The sequence below is a fragment of the Rhinopithecus roxellana genome, chromosome 1 (genome assembly GCF_007565055.1).
Source record: "Rhinopithecus roxellana isolate Shanxi Qingling chromosome 1, ASM756505v1, whole genome shotgun sequence".
In the NCBI taxonomy this organism is placed as follows: Eukaryota; Metazoa; Chordata; class Mammalia; order Primates; family Cercopithecidae; genus Rhinopithecus; species Rhinopithecus roxellana.
Window position 1 is genome coordinate 204539611 of NC_044549.1, and position 18388 is coordinate 204557998.

Genomic DNA, 18388 nt, shown 5'->3' on the forward strand with positions numbered 1-18388 from the left:
GCACTGGGTATCTTAGCATATTGTATGTATGTTCATTTAATCCTCTGGCTTCCACGTTTCAGGTGAAGTCGATCCAGAGACACTCTGTTTTAATCCTCCAGAGGATAGCTTCGTCATTGTGTTTATGCGTAGAGAGCAGTCAGTCCCCTAGTGGCATGGAGATGGGGGGGCAGCGACAATAGGATTGAACTGTCCTGCTTAAACAATCATTCCTCCTATTAATACTTTTGTGAATTGGTGTTATATTCAGTGCTATGTTCCTTGAAGTGGCTGACCCAAGTTATGCTGTGCTTGTGTACTTAGTTCTCTAATATGGTGCAAAAACATTAGCATATAGAGAAAACTTGGGAATGAACCAACCTGATATCTATATATAATATTGACATTCTTTCCTTATATAATTGCTCATTAGCTAATTCCCATTATCAAACATGTTCTGGTAAAACAAATATTTCTTTCTTAAAATTTCGGAATAATCCTAAACTTACAGGGAAGTTTTTTTTTGAGGTGGAGTCTCACTCCATTGCCCAGGTGGTCGTGCAGGGGCATGATCTCGGCTCACTGCAACCTCCACCTTCCAGGTTCAGGCGATTCTCCTGCCTCAGCCTCCCCAGTAGCTAGGATTACAGGCGCATGCCACCACGCCCAGCTAATTTTTGTATTTTTAGTAGAGACGGGGTTTCACCACGTTGGCCAGACTGGTCTCGAACTCCTGACCTCAGGTGATCCACCCACCTCGGCCTCCCAAAGTGCTGGGATTACAGGCGTGAGCCACTGCGCCCAGCTTCACAGGGAAGTTCTAAGTACAGAACAAATAACTGTTTCCCCCAAACCTTTTGAGAATAAGTTGCCAGCATGATGCCACATCACTGCATCATTACTTTTTTTTTTTTTTTTGGAGACAGTCTCTCTGTCCTCCCAGATGGAGTGCATTGGCGCAGTCTGAGCTCACTGCAATCTCCACCTCCTGGGTTCAAGTGATTCTCGTGCCTCAGCCTCCCGAGTAGCTGGGATGACAGGCACACAGCACCATGCCTGGCTAATTTTTGTATTTTTAGTAGAGGTGGGGTTTTACCATGTTGGCCAGGCTGGTCTGGAACTCCTGGCCTCAAGTGATCCACCCACATCTGCCTCCACCTGCATCTGCCTCCCAAAGTGCTGGAATTACAGTGAGCCACTGCACCTGTCCTGCATCATTGCTTTCTTTTGTTTATTTTTTGAGACAGAGTCTCACTCTGTTTGCCTAGGCCAACATGAAGCGGGTCAATCTCAGCTCACTGCAACCTCTGCCTCCTGGGTTCCAGGGATTCTTGTGCCTCAGCCTCCAGAGTAGCTGGAGTTACAGGTGTACACCAACACACCTGGCTAATTTTTTTTTTTGTATTTTTTAGTAGAGCTAGGGTTTCACCATGTTGGCCAGGCTGGTCATAATCCCTGACCTCAAGTGATCCGCCCGCCTCAGCCTCCCAGAGTGCTGGGATTACAGGTATGAGCCACTGCACCCGGCCTGCATCATTACTTTAATGAGTACGTCCCACAACCTAGGACATTCTCCTGTATAATCACAGTATAGCCACCAATCAAGAAATAAACATCGATACATGACTACTATTTAATTTCCAAACATCATTCAAGTTTTAGCAATCGTCCTAATGATGTTCTTCATGGCAAAAAGATCTAGTTTACAAGTATAGATAGCATTTAGTTTTTATGTCTCTTTAATCTCTTTCAGTTAGGAGTATTTCCTCATTCTTACCTTGACCTTCTTAATCTTGATAGTTTCGAAAATTAAAGACTAGTTGTTTTGTAGAATGTCCCTCAATTTGGCAGGAATGTTACATAAATGATATTGTGTTCTTTTCACTTTATCCTCTCAGGGGTCACATGATTTTGATTTGTTCCCACTGGTGATGTTAACTTTGATCATTTGATTCAGGGAGTGCCCTGGTGGGTTTCTCTACTGTAGGATTAATCTTTTAAACTTTGTAGGTAATAAGTATTTTGTTGAGGAGGTGCTTTGAAATGAACTTTTGGCAGCGAATGGTGTTTAGAAACCAAAATAAGTTTTTGAGTGTGTATACACATATATGTATTTACATCTTTTAAAAATACATTTATTTACGTTGAAAACCATTAGTGTGCCTGTTGATATCTCCAGGTTTGATAGGATTCATTCTGGTTTTCTCCTTTTCCATATCAATAATTCCTTTCTCTGTGTTGAGAAATCTGGCTCCCATTTGTCTTTAACATGTTTACTTATATGTTTGATCCCCCTGTATGTAACCGATATTCTGTATCTGTTGCCACCTGCCCTAATCTTCTCCTCCCAGCTCTGTGTGGGGTGCCCTCTTGCTCCGTCAGACTCTGACACCTCACACTAGGTGGCGCTCCTGCTTCGCTGCCTTCCTTTCCCTACTCAGGCTTCAGCTTCCCTTGCTGAGCCACCTCCCTGTGCAGACATGCTCCTTACCCTTCTTGGGGTCTGACAGCCTGCGCGTGGTTATGCTTCTATGTTATTGTGTTTTTCATCCAGCTCGATCCTCTCTAGAATACTGTGTACACACTCTTACCTTGTGTGGTCCTATCTAATGGCTGTTGAATAGAGTTTTCAGGAAGGGCAAGACAAGAGCCAAATTGCATTTTTATTGATTCTTTACTAATATACTGGCTTGTTAAGGTTGAAATTTTTTTTTTATTTATTCTTTTTTTTTTTTTTTTTTTTGAGACAGACTCTCGATCTGTTGCCCAGGCTGGAGTGCAGTGGCGTGACTTCTGCTCACTGTAACCTCTGCCTCCCAGGTACAAGCTATTCTCCTGCCTCAACCTCCCAAGTAACTAGCACTACAGGCATGTGCCACCATGCCTGGCTAATTGTTTTTTGTATTTTTAGTAGAGACAGGGTTTCACCATATTGGCCAGGCTGCTCTCGAACTCCTGACCTTGTGGTCCGCCCACTTCAGCTTCCCAAAGTGCTGAGATTACAGGCATGAGGTACTGTGCCCGACCTGAAGTTTTTTTAAACCAGAAGACTTTTTATAGACCATATCTGTCCTTGTTTAGGATCTAAGTACCACGTCTTTGTATTTGGTCATTATGGCCATATAGTGGGATGGTGGGGAGACAGAGTCTTGCCCTGTTTCCCAGGCTGGAATGCAGTGGTGTGATCATAGTTCACTGAAGCCTTGACCTTCTGGGCTCAGGCAATCCTCCCACCTCAGCCTCCTGAGGGACCACAGGTGTGTACTACTATGTCTAGCTCATATGTATGTATGTATGTATGTATGTACATACATATGATGGAGTCTCACTCTGTCACCCAGGCTGGAGTGCAGTGTCATTATCTTGGCTCACTGCAACCTCCGCCTCCTGGGTTTAAGTGATTCTCATGCCTCAGCCTCCTAAGTAGCTGAGACCACAGGTGTGCACCTCCAAGCCTAGCTAATTTGTATGTATGTACGTATTTACGTACATATGATGGAGTCTCATTCTGTCACCCAGGCTGGAGTGCAGTGGCATGGCTCACTGCAACAGCCCTTTCCCAGGTTTAAGCAATTCTCATGCCTCAGCCTTCTGAGTAGCTGTGACCCACAGGTGTGCACCACCATGCCTAGCTAATTTGTATGTTTGTATGATATGTATGTATGTGTGTATTTACACTTGTATGACGGAGTCTCACTCTGTCACCCAGGTTGGAGTCTCACTCTGTCAGCATGATCTTGGCTTACTACAACCTCCGCTTCCCGGGTTTAAGTGATTCTCATGCCTCAGCCTCCTGAGTAGCTGGGATCACAGGCGTGTACCACCATGCCCAGCTAATTTTTTTGTATTTGTAGTAGAGACAGGGTTTCACTGTGTTGGCCAGGCTGGTCTTGAACTCCTGGCCTAAAGTGATCCACCCGCCTCAGCCTCCCAAAGTGTTGGGATTACACACGTGAGTCACTGTGTCCAGACATAATATTTTTAATTATTTTTTAGAGACAGGCTCTTGCCCTGTTGCCCAGGCTGATCTTGAACACCTGGGCCCAAGTGATCCTCACGCTGCAGCTTCCTAAAGTGCTTGGATTACAGATGTGAGACACCGCTGTCAGCCAAAAAATTAACTTTTTGTCAATCAGCTATCTTTTACTTTTTTCCTCTTTTACCTAATATCCCTTGAAGTTTTAAACATTATATGTTCTGTATTTGATTCACTCAGTAGTTATAATTATGTAGTTGATCTCTTCTTTAGTATTTATATAAGCTCATACCTTTCCTAGTTACTCACTGCAGTAATTAAAATAACTTGCTTTATCCCTGAAAAGTCTGAAAAAAAAAATGACTAGCTTAAAGTTTATTGAGCACCTTGGAAAAGTGTGGTATAAAACAATAATTTATTTCATTCTTGAGTTTTAATAATCCCTTACCTGTTACCTCTGTCTCCACCCTCCATGTTAAACTAGTGTTCCCCTTTCTCTCTGTCTTCATTTTCTGTACATATGTTCATTGTGTCATTTATTATATATAATTTTAAATGTTTACGTTTCTCCCCACTAGAATAAAAGTTCACTGATGGAAGAACCTACATCTTTTTATCCTTGAATTTCTAGCTAGAATATTGCCTGGCTTATGCCTGTAACAGGCCTTTAATTTATTGATTGGAAGTTTTAGTTTGGAGCATGTAGTGTGCAACAAAGTATTTCAATCTTTTTTTTAAAAAAAACAAGTAATTCTTAATTCTTTTAGAAGCTGGATAAGAAATCATCTCCATCCACAGGAAGCCTAGATTCTGGAAGTGAGTCAAAAGAGAAATTATTGAAAGGAGAAAGTGCGCTTCAGCGGGTCCAGTGTATCCCTGGCAATGCCAGCTGTTGTGACTGTGGCCTGGCAGATCCACGGTGGGCCAGCATCAACCTGGGCATCACCTTGTGTATCGAGTGCTCCGGAATTCACCGGTGGGTAGGCCTGCCCAGGATTAGAATGTCTTCTTTTGGATAAACACAGATTGAAATGGTCATGTTTCATTTGTTAGCTGCCCTTTTCCACTGCCCTAATTTAATCACCAGTTTGTATCTTTGTACCTTTTAAGAAGTGGTTAAAATCCTGGTTTGTAAAAGCTTTTGAGGACTTTGGTTCATCATTCATTACTAAACAGAAGATATGTCCCTATCTGTGTGTGTTGAGGGCTTTGTTAGAGCCTGTGTCACATTAGAACAGAATTTGCACAAATATGCAAATGGAGACTTGATAGTGATGCGGTCGTCTTTTTTCCACTTAGGAGTCTTGGGGTTCATTTTTCAAAAGTACGATCTTTAACCTTGGACACCTGGGAGCCGGAACTTTTAAAGGTAAAACAACAACAAAAAATTTTGCTTTAAAATTTTCATATTTTCACATAAAAAAAGAGGAATAAATGGAAATGACAGAAGAGGGATGTCATAGAAGTAATGGGACCTCAAAGGGGCTCATGGTTAAGGAAAAGGAGAGAGGCTGGTGTGGTGGCTCACGCCTGTAATCCTAGCACTTTGAGAGGTCGAGGCGGGCAGATCATCCTTGAGGTCAGGAGTTTGAGACCAGCCTGGCCAACATAGCAAAACCTTGTCTCTACTACAAATACAAAAACGAGTTGGGTGTGGTGATGGCCATCTGTAATCCCAGCTACTCGGGAGGTTGAGGCAGAAGAATCACTCGAACCCAGGACGTGGAAGTTGCAGTGGGCCAAGATCACACGCCACTGCACTCCAGCCTGGGTGATGGAATGAGACTCTGCCTCAAAAAAATTAAAATAAAATAAAATAAATAAAATAAAATAAAAATAGGAGAAAAAGGGAAACCATTCTCTTGCCTGTGAGAGTGCTCTTCCCAGACTTTACTCCTGTTGTTGGGTCCAGAGAGCATTTTAATCCTCTTGTTATCTCATCCCAGGCCTTGCCCACTCCCACGTCTCACCTGTCCCAATACTTTAACCTCTATTCTCTAGATAGTGGTAATGTCATCGTAATGTCTGTTAGTGTCCCTTTTACCTACATATGATTTTTCAGGGAAATGGTTTGGGTGATCTGCTGTTGGTAAAAATGTTTGTTTTTGTGGTCAAGCCTGGAATTGGGCAAAACTAGAAGCAATAAGATTAGCCAAGACGGTACAGATATAATTTACTAGCGAGGCAAGGAGAGCTTGAACAGAATTAAAGAGGTGAGTAGCAGATGGAAAGGAAAATCTAGAAGAATTTGGAACATATGACTAGGAATTGTTTGTTATCTGAAGACAGAACCCAACCCAAAAAGAGGTAAAAGTTCAAAAATAATTACCAGAAAGTTGTAAATTTGATAGATTTGCATATTTCTAGGAACTACACGTGAAAACTGAAAAGAATAGATACTTAATTTTTAACTTACCGTCCTAAGACTGGCTAGTACTTACTGTATAGATAATGCTTTGTTGTCATACTTCTTGCCTTACTGTGGACATAGAGATAGATACAATAGCTGTGATATGTGGCTAGATAGATACATAGATAGACATGTAGAGAGAGAGAATGACTCTGGTGGGGTTGATAATCTTCTAGGGGAGGTAGTTTGGTGAAGAACAGCAAAGTGATAATATTACTCTCAGTTCTTGTTTCATTTTGTTTTAATATAAAACTTCTTGGTAGAATAAGCAACTGTAGAATATGCAAGGGAATTAGTTACCTGTACTTGCTTAAAGGACTTTTAAATTTTAGCTTATTTTAAGGTCTTTAATGTATAGCTTATTTTTCTATTTTGTTTGCCAAACAGCTTATGTGTGAGTTGGGGAATGATGTTATAAATCGAGTTTATGAAGCTAATGTGGAAAAAATGGGAATAAAGAAGCCACAACCAGGACAAAGGTACTATTTCACTTGTCTGTTTCCCCCTAATTAGGAATATAGCTATGATTTTTATTTCACTGTAGTGATTGATTTATAGCATTGAGACAAAGTGTTTAAAAGCAGTCATTGCCACTTCTGTTCAAATGTTGGCTATCTCTTTCTTCGGTATGTTAATTAGATAATTATATTGCATTGAACAGATAACCAATGATAGTCTCTAGGGTAGAGAGAGCTTAAAAATTAGGGCTCTACAAGGCCGGGTGCATTGGCTCACGCCTGTAATCTCAGCACTTTGGGAGGCCGAGGCGGGCGGATCACGAGGTCGGGAGATCGAGACCATCCTGGCTAACCCGGTGAAACCCCGTCTCTACTAAAAACACAAAAAGCTAGCCGGACGAGGTAGTGGGCGCCTGTAGTCGCAGCTACTTGGGAGGCTGAGGCAGGAGAATGGCGTGAAGCCGGGAGGCGGAGCTTGCAGTGAGCCAAGATCATGCCGCTGCACTCCAGCCTGGGCGATAGAGCGAGACTCCATCTCAAAAAAAAAAAAAAAAAAATTAGGGCTCTACATAGGAATGTAGAAACCCTTAACAGTCAGTTAAAGCAGACCAAAGTTCTGTCCACGGCAGCAGCATTCCAAAAGGAGTAATCTGTTCATTACTGTCTCTAAGGATCAAGTTTCTGTTCATCTACAGTGGATAATTTTACATTATTCATACTTAATTTAGCAAAGATTTATTAATCACATAGTTTATGCGTGGCATTACAGTATCGAAGAACTAAAGATGCTAAGTGTGCCTCCGGAAGGGGAGAGTACTTGATTGCTGTGTTTGAAATTATTCTTCCAATTCTGTAGAAGGAGGGCTCATTGAATGCAGTGGCTAAGAGTTGGTACCTGCAAAGCACATGATTTTTGTTGTTGATAATGATTTCATTCTAAGTCTTTATGTATGGCCAATTGTATTTAAAAGTTATTGCTGTCTAAACCAGTATCATTTAAATCAGAATCTTAATTATTTACTAAAACAAGACTGAGTTATTTCAGACCTTGAAATAGCCTTCTATTTTAACCAAAGACCTAAACTTTTTAAGGGGATATAAGTAAAAAGTATAAAACAGATATGGCATTTTATGATGGTATCATAAATTAGAAGTTTATTTTATTTCTTCTTAAATTAATAATGCTATATGTTGTTTTAAAGTGGTCTTACGAAAAATTATGGCCATCAGTAGTGCTAGTTCAGTATGTGAAATTATTTCTTTGAGTAAAAATGAAAATAAAGTTACTTTCTATAAATGTTTAAGTTTTTTTTCTGGTGATGTTTTCTACTCTGCAAAAAGCATGAGGGGAGTATAGAAATGAATAGCATAGAAATTAAGAGAAAGGAAGAGTACCATATTAATATTTGTGATTTTTCAGTTAGGTTATTGTTTATATTTCACTTGAGTATGAAATCATAGTTCATTAGGTATTTGGAAGGAAAACATATTATATATATGTATAATGTCACAGATTCAGTTTTAACCAGTATTACATTCAGTGACTTTGTTTGAATATATTCAATATATAATGGCTTGTTTGGTATTAGCCATGCTAAGAGATTAAGCAAAATATCATGACATTTTTATGTATATCAGACAGGAAAAGGAGGCATATATCAGAGCAAAATATGTGGAGAGGAAATTTGTGGATAAATATTCTATATCATTGTCACCTCCTGAGCAGCAAAAAAAGTTTGTCTCTAAAAGTTCTGAAGAAAAGAGGCTGAGCATTTCTAAATTTGGGCCAGGGGACCAAGTCAGAGCATCTGCCCAAAGTTCAGGTATTGCAAACTTTCTTACTGTGTCTATAGCTGTTTTCTTAAGCTCAGATCACTTTTATAATCCCTGAACTAATAGCCATTGTTGTATTTTTTAATGTTAAACCTGTTCCCTTCTGCATATTCTAAGAAAAACTGAATTTCTATGTCTTTAAAATAGTTAACTTGAAACAACGCCATAATGTTTCACCTTGCTAGGTAATATGTATACTCTAAGGAATGAAACTGCTGAAAATGCAAGGGGAGATGGGCATTGTAACCTGACATTGCAAAAGCCCTAAGTATCTGATTAACTACCTGATTTCCTTCCTGTTTTTTCCTCCTAAATTTTTTCCCAGTAACGTTTTTTCCTGCCCTTTTCCCTTCTTATGGCCTGCTTTGTGCTTTGCTAACTTGCATGTCCCCAGTGATTGCTGTAAATAGCGACGAGGCCAGGCGGGAGTCTCTGTTTTGTCCTGATGAGCTAGATTCACTCTTCTCCTACTTTGATACTTCTTCAAAACTGCGTAGTAGTAAGTACTACTCTTGTGGAGCATTCCAAGTCTGTGCCAGTGGTCATTGTGCAGTGTGGCCGTCTCTGTAGATGTTACCCATTGTCTGAGAATTACGCATTCTTACAGTTCATATCTTAAATTAAGCTCTTTACTACCCCTGACATATTATGGAGTAATGAGATGTGTTACAACTCTGAAAATAAGTTTATTTTCAGGTTTTGTGATTGATTTATATCTTGATAAGCTAAGTGTTGAAAAGGGTTAAAATTATATTAAACACATTCTACTCGTGGTGCCTGAGTTCATGTTGATGTGTAAGAGCTCATTTTAAAACCTTGTTTGTGGGAGATTGTTTTCTAAATGGCATGAACTTTAATCATTAGTTAATTTTTCTTTAAAACAGTCAAAAGTAATGACAGTGGAATTCAGCAGAGCTCTGATGATGGAAGAGAATCTTTACCCTCCACAGTGTCAGCCAATAGTTTATATGAACCTGGTGAGTTCTGATGAAACTCAATATTAATTGGTTTTGTTTGCTGAAAAATGCATGTGGTAAATGTCTACTCTTGATTATATATATATATATATATATATTTTTTTTTTTTTTTTTTTTTGAGATGGAGTTTTACTGCCCAGACTAGAGTGCAGTGTTGGGATCTTGGCTCACTGCAACCTCCGCCTTCCAGTTTCAAGTGATTCTCCTGCCTCAGCCTCCTGAGTAGCTGGGATTACAGGAACCCACCACCACACCCAGCTAATTTTTGTGTTTTTAGTAGGGATGGGGTTTCACCATGTTGGCCAGGCTGGTCTCAAACTCCTGACCTTGTGATCCATCCGCCTTAGCCCCTCAAAGTGCCGGGATTTGAGCGCCCGGCCCTACTCTTGATGAAATATTTTAAAGGAAGTGGTTAGTCTTTTAGAAGGTAACTAGGGGAGGAGTAATACTCTTAAATGAGAAAGCAGCGATTTCTTCATATTTGGAAATTCTGTCCTAGTTATATATTGTTTATACATTTTAAAAATTTTTATTTATTTATTTATTTATTTTTGAGATGGAGTCTCACTCTGTCACCCAGGATGGAGTGCAGTGGTGTGATCTCTGCTCACTGCAAGCTCCGCCTCCCAGGTTTACGCCATTTGCCTGCTTCAGCCTCCCGAGTAGCTGGGACTACAGATGCCCACCACCATGCCTAGCTAATTTTTTTTTTGTTGTTGTATTTTTAGTAGAGACGGGGTTTCACTGTGTTAGCCAGGATGGTCTCGATCTCCTGACTTCGTGATCCACCCACCTCGGCTTCCCAAAGTGCTGGGATTACAGGCGTGAGCTGCCACGCCCGGCCTACGTTTTATTTTTTATTTTGAGTCTCACTCTGTTGTCCAGGCTGGAGTGCAGTGGCACAATCTTGGCTCACTGCAACCTCCACTTTCTGGGTTCACGCACTTCTCCCACTTAGCCTCCCAAGTAGCTGGGTTACAGGCGTGTGCCACCATGCCCAGCCAATTTTTGTATTTTTAGTAGAGATGGGGTTTCACCATGGTGGCCAGACTGGTCTTGAACTCCTGACCTCAAGTGATCCACCTGTCTCAGCCTCCCAAAGTGCTGGGATTATAGGCATCAGCCAGCACACCTGACCCATAATTGTACATTCTTCCAAGCCTCATGGTATGTGCTAAAAGTGCCTTACCAATTGCCATGGATAATTTTTAATCCACATGAACTGTGTGTCTTATTATCCTTTATTTTTCCTTGTGACTGTCCTATCAGGAGAACGAGATCAGCAACTCCCTCCCCATTAGATTTCTCTTTTGACTTGTGCTGTGCGCCTTTGTTCTCTCCTCCATGATTTCAGTGATTTTGGTCCTGCAGAATACTCAGGGGTAGTCAGCACTCTTCAAATTATTTGAAGTGCTTGTAGTGCAAATTGGGATGGTATTGGACCATCCTAGGAATGAAGGGAGGTTTGGTCTAGTAGTAAAAGTTTTTATGGATTCTTGCTGCTGCTTAAGTCCCAACATTTAGGAGTATACTCAATTTTAATCTAGTACAGAGTAATTAGCCTGTCCCTTGGATACTGGCAAGAACAGAAAGGCCTGACATAGCAGTGATTGTCTTCATAGGAGAAGAAGGTGGAATGTTGGCGAATATCTATGTGAAAATCTCCCATAAGCTCATTATGATAGATTAATGGTTTCTTATATCATAGCTTTATTTTTTAAAAATTGTGATAAAATGCACATAAAATTTATCTTAACCTTTTTTTTTTTTTTTTTTTTTTTTGGAGACTGAGTCTCTCTCTGTTGCTCAGGCTGAAGTGCAGTGGTGCAATCTCAGCTCACTGCAACCTCCACTTCCCGGGTTCAAGTGATTCTCCTGCCTCAGTCTCCCAGGTAGATGGGATTACAGGTCCCCGCTACCATGCCTGGCTAATTTCTGTATTTTTAGTAAAGAAGAGGTTTCACCATGTTGTCCAGGCTAGTTTTGAACTCCTGACCTCAAGTGATCCACCCGCCTCAGCCTCCCAAAGTGCTGGGATTACAGGCGTGAGCCACTGTGCCCGGCCCATCTTAACCATTTTTAAGTGTACGGTTTAGTGGCATTAAGTGTATTCACATTAGTGTGCTACCATTACTGCCATTCATCCACAGAACTCTTTTTATCTTGTAAAACTGGAACTATACCTATTAAATATTTTTTTCTTTTTCTGCCAGGAGCTCATTTCTATTGATGTATTTGTGTTTGCTTTTCAGAAGGAGAAAGGCAAGATTCTTCTGTGTTTCTGGACTCGAAACATCTTAATCCAGGACTTCAGCTTTATAGGGCGTCATACGAAAAAAACCTTCCTAAAATGGCTGAGGCTTTGGCTCATGGCGCAGATGTGAATTGGGCCAATTCCGAGGAAAACAAAGCAACACCACTTATTCAGGCTGTATTAGGGGTATGCGTTTATACAATGACATTTTCAATAGCAATCAAATATAAAAAAAAATCATAATACGTTCTGAACTGGCTTTAGTATTTGCTTCAAGAGATGGGTTGGAAAATAGAAGGAGCCTCTGTGCTATTAATAGTAGTGGTTTCTGAGCATCACTTCGATTGTTTCAACAGTTTTTTTACAGTGGAAGAGAATTCTGATAATAAAAGTATCTAGTGTGTTTTGCTAGTTCACAAACTGCAAATGAATCTCTTAGAATTAGTTCTTGGGAAGAAAATAATGTAATTTATAATTTCTCTGCTTTGGCTGAGGGATATTTTTTCTTTTGGAGAGAATGAAATGGAAATACTATTTGAGTAAAGAAAACTGTTTTTAAAAAGAAATGTATTACTGTTTCTTGTTATTTGCTTTTGTATATAGTTATCCTCTTTTTTCCTTTAAGGGCTCTTTGGTGACATGTGAGTTCCTCCTACAGAATGGTGCTAATGTCAACCAAAGAGATGTCCAAGGGCGGGGACCGTTGCACCATGCCACCGTCTTAGGGCACACAGGGGTAACTGCAGTGCTTTAATATTTAAGGAGACTTTATTGGAAAAATTACTTTGAATTAATGTTTTCGTTTTCTCAGGTTAAAGTTTGTAGGTAGTGTTTGTAAAGAGATGTGTTCCATGACTTATTTTGTCATGATGGAATTTGAAAGTTAAAAAAATCTCATTCTGAAAAAGCTACTATTGGTTTTCAGATATGAAAATTTCAAGGCTTACTTTGACCTTAACTTGTCACTAAATAGATCAGTTTTAGTACTTAACTTTCTCTGTTACTAAAATTTGGTGATTTTGTCAGACAACTTAAGCCTATGTGTGTGTTTATTTATGCGGGTACATATACATTATTTCCATAGCATGCACACACATAACCTATTTAAGGATAATTTGATTACTTTGTAATTTTTAGTTTTTCCATAGGGTAGCTAAAGTCAAATTCTAAACTAAATTCTTACTTTGGGTTATTGATGTGTCTTCTGGAGCGATAGTAAGATTCACAGAACAATAAAGCCTTGAAAATTGACTTTCTATTATTAGGAAGTATAAATGAAAGAAAATGTTGGCTTTATATGAAAAATTTGTGTCTTAAACGCTTGTTTCTTAATAAGACATCTCAGGGTATCTGATTATTACATGGCAGATAAGCAAGAAGCTCTTATTTTAAAATATTTTTAAAATAGCATCTTCATTTATTTAGAGACAGGTTCTCACCGTGTTGCCCAGGCAGGAGTGCAGTGGTGTGATCATAGCTCACTATAGCCTTGAACTCCTGGGCTCAAGCGATCGTCCCCTAGTAGCTTGTATTATAGGCGTGAGCCCTGTGTCTGGCTATTTTTGTTAATTAATTAATTAATTTTTTATTTTGAGATAACGTCTTGCTCTGTCACCCAGGCTGGAGTGCAGGGGCATGATCTCAGCTCACTGTAACCTCCGCCTCCTGGGTTCATGCTGTTCTCCTGCCTTAGCCCCCTGAGCAGCTGGGATTATAGGTGTATGCTACGACACCTGGGCTAATTGTATTTTTAGTAGAGATGAGGTTTCATCATGTTGGCCAGGCTGGTCTTGAACTCCTGACCTCAGGTGTTCCGCCCGCCTCAGCCTCCCTTAGTGCTGGGATTACAAGCATGAGCCACCATGCCCGGCCATGTCTGGGCATTTTTATCATGGCCTGTTTTCTTCTATCAGCAAGGAGCAAGGAGATTCAGTCTGACAACTTCATCAATAAAACTTTCTACACTTGAAAAAGGTAGTATTTAAGGTAGTACTTAACTCATCCTTTGTATTTTCTTCTTTTTTTTAAGAGATGGGAGTCTCACTGTGTTGCTCAGGTTGGAGTGTGGTGACTGTTCATAGGCACATTCACAGCTCACCACAGCCTTGAATTCTGGGGCTCAGGGTCTCCTGCCTCAGCTCAGCTCCCCAGTGGCTGGGACTACAGCACTCCCTGCCACTCCTGGCTAATTTTTAAATTTTTTTTAGAGACAGGGTGTTGCTATGTTGCTCAGGCTGGTCTTGAACTTCTGACCTCAAGTGATACCCCATACCTCTGCCTTCTGAGTAGCTGAGATTACAGGTGCTTACCTTGCCCAGCCATTATTTTCTTCTTAAACTATCAAAATTCTTTCCATTTTATTTCATAGACTCCATTTAGTCATTCTTTCATATTTTTAAATTTTTATCAGTTTATTCAAGTAATTAATATTTGCGAGTACAGCAAGATTACTTCCCATTCTTTGCTGTTGTATTATCATTACTGTGAAGTTTACATTGCCTTGGCTTTCTTCATTTTCAAATAATGACCTTGAGTGATCTTTTTACATTTAGGTTTATAGATACCTGTGCGCATCTTTTTATGATATTCTTTTTTTGGAAGACAGTGTCTTGCTCTCACCCAGGCTGGAGTGCGGTGGTGTGATCTCGGTTCACTGCAAGCTCTGCTTCCCAGGATCACGCCATTCTCCTGCCTCAGCCTCCTGCGTAGCTGGAACTACAGGCACCCGCCACCACGCCAGGCTCATTTTTTTTTTGTAGTTTTAATAGAGACAGGGTTTCACGGTATTAGCCAGGATAGTCTCGATCTCCTGAGCTCGTGATCCACCCACCTCGGGCCTCCCAAAGTGCTGGGATTACAGGCGTGAGCCACCGCGCCCGGCCTTTTTATGATACTCTTTGAGGGTAGGGACCACACCTTATATATCCACCATGCTGTCTTTATAGCACCAGATTAAATAAGATAATGTATGCAAAAATACCTTGAGGCTTGTAAAATGTTGATCTTGATAAGCTTTTATTAGTAGAGTTAGTGTTCAATTAATAGTTGTAGAATGAAAGAAGAATTTCCTAATGAAAATGTTATTTCTTTAAGTTAAGTAGTACTTTTTTAAGGTGAATACTAATTTTTTTTTCTTACAATATCTCAAAAATGCTGTTTTCTTAAACAGGCAGGTATGTTTATTCCTAAAACGAGGTGCCAATCAACATGCCACCGATGAAGAAGGGAAAGACCCTTTGAGTATAGCTGTGGAAGCAGCCAATGCTGATATAGTAACCTTGTAAGTCCTTTTTACTTGACTATTTCCATACAGTGCATTGCAGTTGTCCCTCGGTTATCCACAGTAAATTGGTCCCAAGACCCTGTGGATACCAACATCCACATATGCTCATGTCCCTTATATAAAATGGTATGTATTTACACGTAACTTATGTACCTCCCCCCATATACTTTAAATCATCTCTACTTATTACACCTCATACAATGGAAATGCTATGTAGTTTTTATACTATAGTGTTTTGTATTTGTATTTACTTATTTATTTATTTTTTTGAGACCGACTCTCGCTCTGTTGCCTAGAGTGGATTGCACTGGCTCACTGCAACCTCTCCCTCCCAGGTTTAAGAGATTCTCCTGCCTCAGCCACCCTAGTAGCTGGGATTACAGGCGTGATCCACCACAACCTGCTAATTTTTGTATTTTTAGTAGAGACGGGGTTTCACCATGTTGGCCAGGCTGGTCTTGAACGCCTGACCTCAAGTGATCCGCCCACCTCGGCCTCCCAAAGTGCTGGGATTACAGGGGTGAGCCACTGTGCCTAGTGATTGTTTTTTATTTTTATTTTTATTTTTGAGACGGAGTCTCACTCTGTCACCCAGGCTGGACTAGAGTGGGACCATGTTGGCTCACTGCAACCTCCCATCTCCTGGGTTCAAGCAATTCTCCTGTCTCAGCATCCTTAGTAGCTGGGATTACAGGCACCCACTACCACGCCCAGCTAATTTTTTAATATTTTTAGTAGAGACGGGTTTCAGCATGCTGGCCAGGCTGGTCTTGAACTCCTGACCTCAGGTGATCCACCCACCTCGGCCTCCCAAAGTGCCGGGATTACAGGTGTGAGCCACCACACTTGGCCAATTATTTGTATTTTTAAATTGTTGTATGGTTATTTTTTTATTGCCTTTTTTCCCCTGATTATTTTGCATTGGTGATTGGTTGAACCCACAGAGAAAGACAGCCAACTGCACTTCCACAGAATGCTAACATAGCGTTGTGCATTGTGTGAACTTCGAAGTTGGCTGGTATTTACTTGGTGCCATGTACTTCTCTAAGCACGTTAAATGTATTAAACACTTTAAATGCATGAACTTATTTGGTTCTTGCAGCAACTCTATGAGGAAGATATTGTTAATATTGTCTTCATTTTATAGAAAAAGAAGCCAAGCCATAGATCATTTGAGATGTTAGTACGTGGTGGAGTTGGGATTGGAAACCAAGAATTGTGTCCCTAAAACCCATGTTCTTAGCCATTTGTGCTATACTGCCTGATACAGAAACAGAAAACCAGTGACTTTAAAATAGTTTCTTTTTTTTTTTTTTTTTTTTGAGACAGAGTGTTGCTCTTGTCGCCCAGGCTGGAATGCAGCGGCACGATCTTAGCTCAGCAACCTCTGCCTCCTGGGTTCAAGCGATTCTCCCGCCTCAGCCTCCTGAGTAGCTGGGATTACAGGCATGCGCCACCATGCCTGGCTAATTTTGTATTTTTAATAGATGAGGTTTCTCCATGTTGGCCAGGCTGGTCTTGAACTCCTGACCTCAGGTGATCCGTCCACTTCGGCCTCCCAAAGTGCCGGGATTACAGGCGTGAGCCACCGCGCCCGGCTAAAATGGTTTCTTTATCTCTTTGTATAGTATGAGGGCAGAGGCTGGGATTGTTAGAGTAACAGGTAATTATTCTACTACCTTGAGAATTAGAGGATTCTACAATTCTGTAGGCAAGACAGTTGCATTGATGTTAGTAATTTGAGAAGTTCCATTACCTCTGGGCAGTGGTAGGAATTTGTACTTGTTTTTAAAAAGAATTGTCCACATAAAACCAGGTGCTGCCGCCCCAATCCAAGCTGCTCAGGAGATTGAGGTGGGAGGGCTGCTTAAGCCCAGAAACTGGAGAAAAGCCTGGGCAACACAGCGAGACCCTGTCTCTACAAAAAATTAAAAATTAGCCAGGTGTGGTGGCACATGCTTGTAGTCATAGCTACTTGGGAGGATGAACGAGAAAAAAAAAAATTATTTACCTGAATACTTGATTAATTTTAAGATTAAAATGCATGCTTTTGAATGTTTGAATAAAATTTAATGTGATCTTTTAAATAATTTTGAGGTCTTAATTTGATTTACATATCAGATCAAAGTAGTTTATTACACATGGAATTCAGAAAATTAATTGCCACCTATACCTTATTATCTAGGAAATCTCAAGCATATTTTGTATTGTCACTTACTCATTTTATCCTGGGCTAAATGAAGCCCATAATTGCTTATCCCCCATCACTGGAGAAGAAATAGGTCCATTCACACTCCTGAGCTCCTGCTGAGAATTCTTGACCTCTCATATGTCACCCTTCTGCCAAATAAAACATCAAAACAGCAAAGCATACTTTCTCAGATCCTTTCCCCCAAGGAGGGGTTACTGTTATTATGGAGGCTATTGCAGGAAAATGTAGAACTCTTAAATCATTACAGATTGACAGTAGAAGAAAGATAAGTTATTCAAGAAAAGATAGGAATGATATAAAGAAGCTCTGCAGGCAGCTTCCAAGGCAATACCTATATAGCAATGGACCCTTCCCTTAAAAATAGTCTGTTCTCAGATCGTCTAAATTTTCTTGTTTTACTTGGTGTGAGTGCTTCAGTTTCACTTAAGAATTTTTGTAAGTAAGCATCCTCTGTAAAAACCCAAATGCCAAAGCAAGATTTGTGGAACTGTTGTTAATACACAGAGTGGTCAAGTGAGGAGATGAAGGGAATTGTGGAACTTTGAAGATAGGAAAATTCCATGTCACACGCTGCAGTTGTCAGAGAGAACATTTCAGAAGAGGGTGATGGAGGTCTGAGAAGGCAGTGGAGATTCGGTGGCCCAGAGGGACAGACGAGAGGTACAGAGTAGGAGAGGGGTACCAAACACAGTATTTGTCTATTTTAAAATGTTGCTTAAAGGCAATACTTAGCTTCTGAACCTGGTGCTGCGTGTCATCTGCTGCCAAGATGAATAACCTAAAAAGAATATATAAGCAATATGGTAATGTTGGAAAATTCTTGATAACCCAGTCATTTATTATAATGTTTGTATATCAAAATATATTCCCAGTATTTAGAGGCGACACATGCTGTTTATATGTCTGGAACGACCTCACTTCAGGGCGAACCAGAGTGAACTTATGACAGAGTCTCACTTCTGCACTGTAGAAGCAATAATTTCAACAGTTGGCAGTTAAAATTTGA

General features: G+C 40.4%; 1 protein-coding gene across 1 annotated transcript in view; it reads left to right on the forward strand.

Moving 5' to 3' along the window:
* Positions 1 to 18388, forward strand: part of ACAP2 (ArfGAP with coiled-coil, ankyrin repeat and PH domains 2) — a 169816-nt gene that overhangs the window by 139731 nt on the left and 11697 nt on the right. The window contains 8 exon segments of the mRNA XM_030937036.1: positions 4723 to 4931; positions 5255 to 5324; positions 6753 to 6844; positions 8462 to 8646; positions 9541 to 9633; positions 11886 to 12073; positions 12513 to 12623; positions 15058 to 15167. Of these exon segments, the coding sequence (XP_030792896.1) occupies positions 4723 to 4931; positions 5255 to 5324; positions 6753 to 6844; positions 8462 to 8646; positions 9541 to 9633; positions 11886 to 12073; positions 12513 to 12623; positions 15058 to 15167 (1058 nt within the window).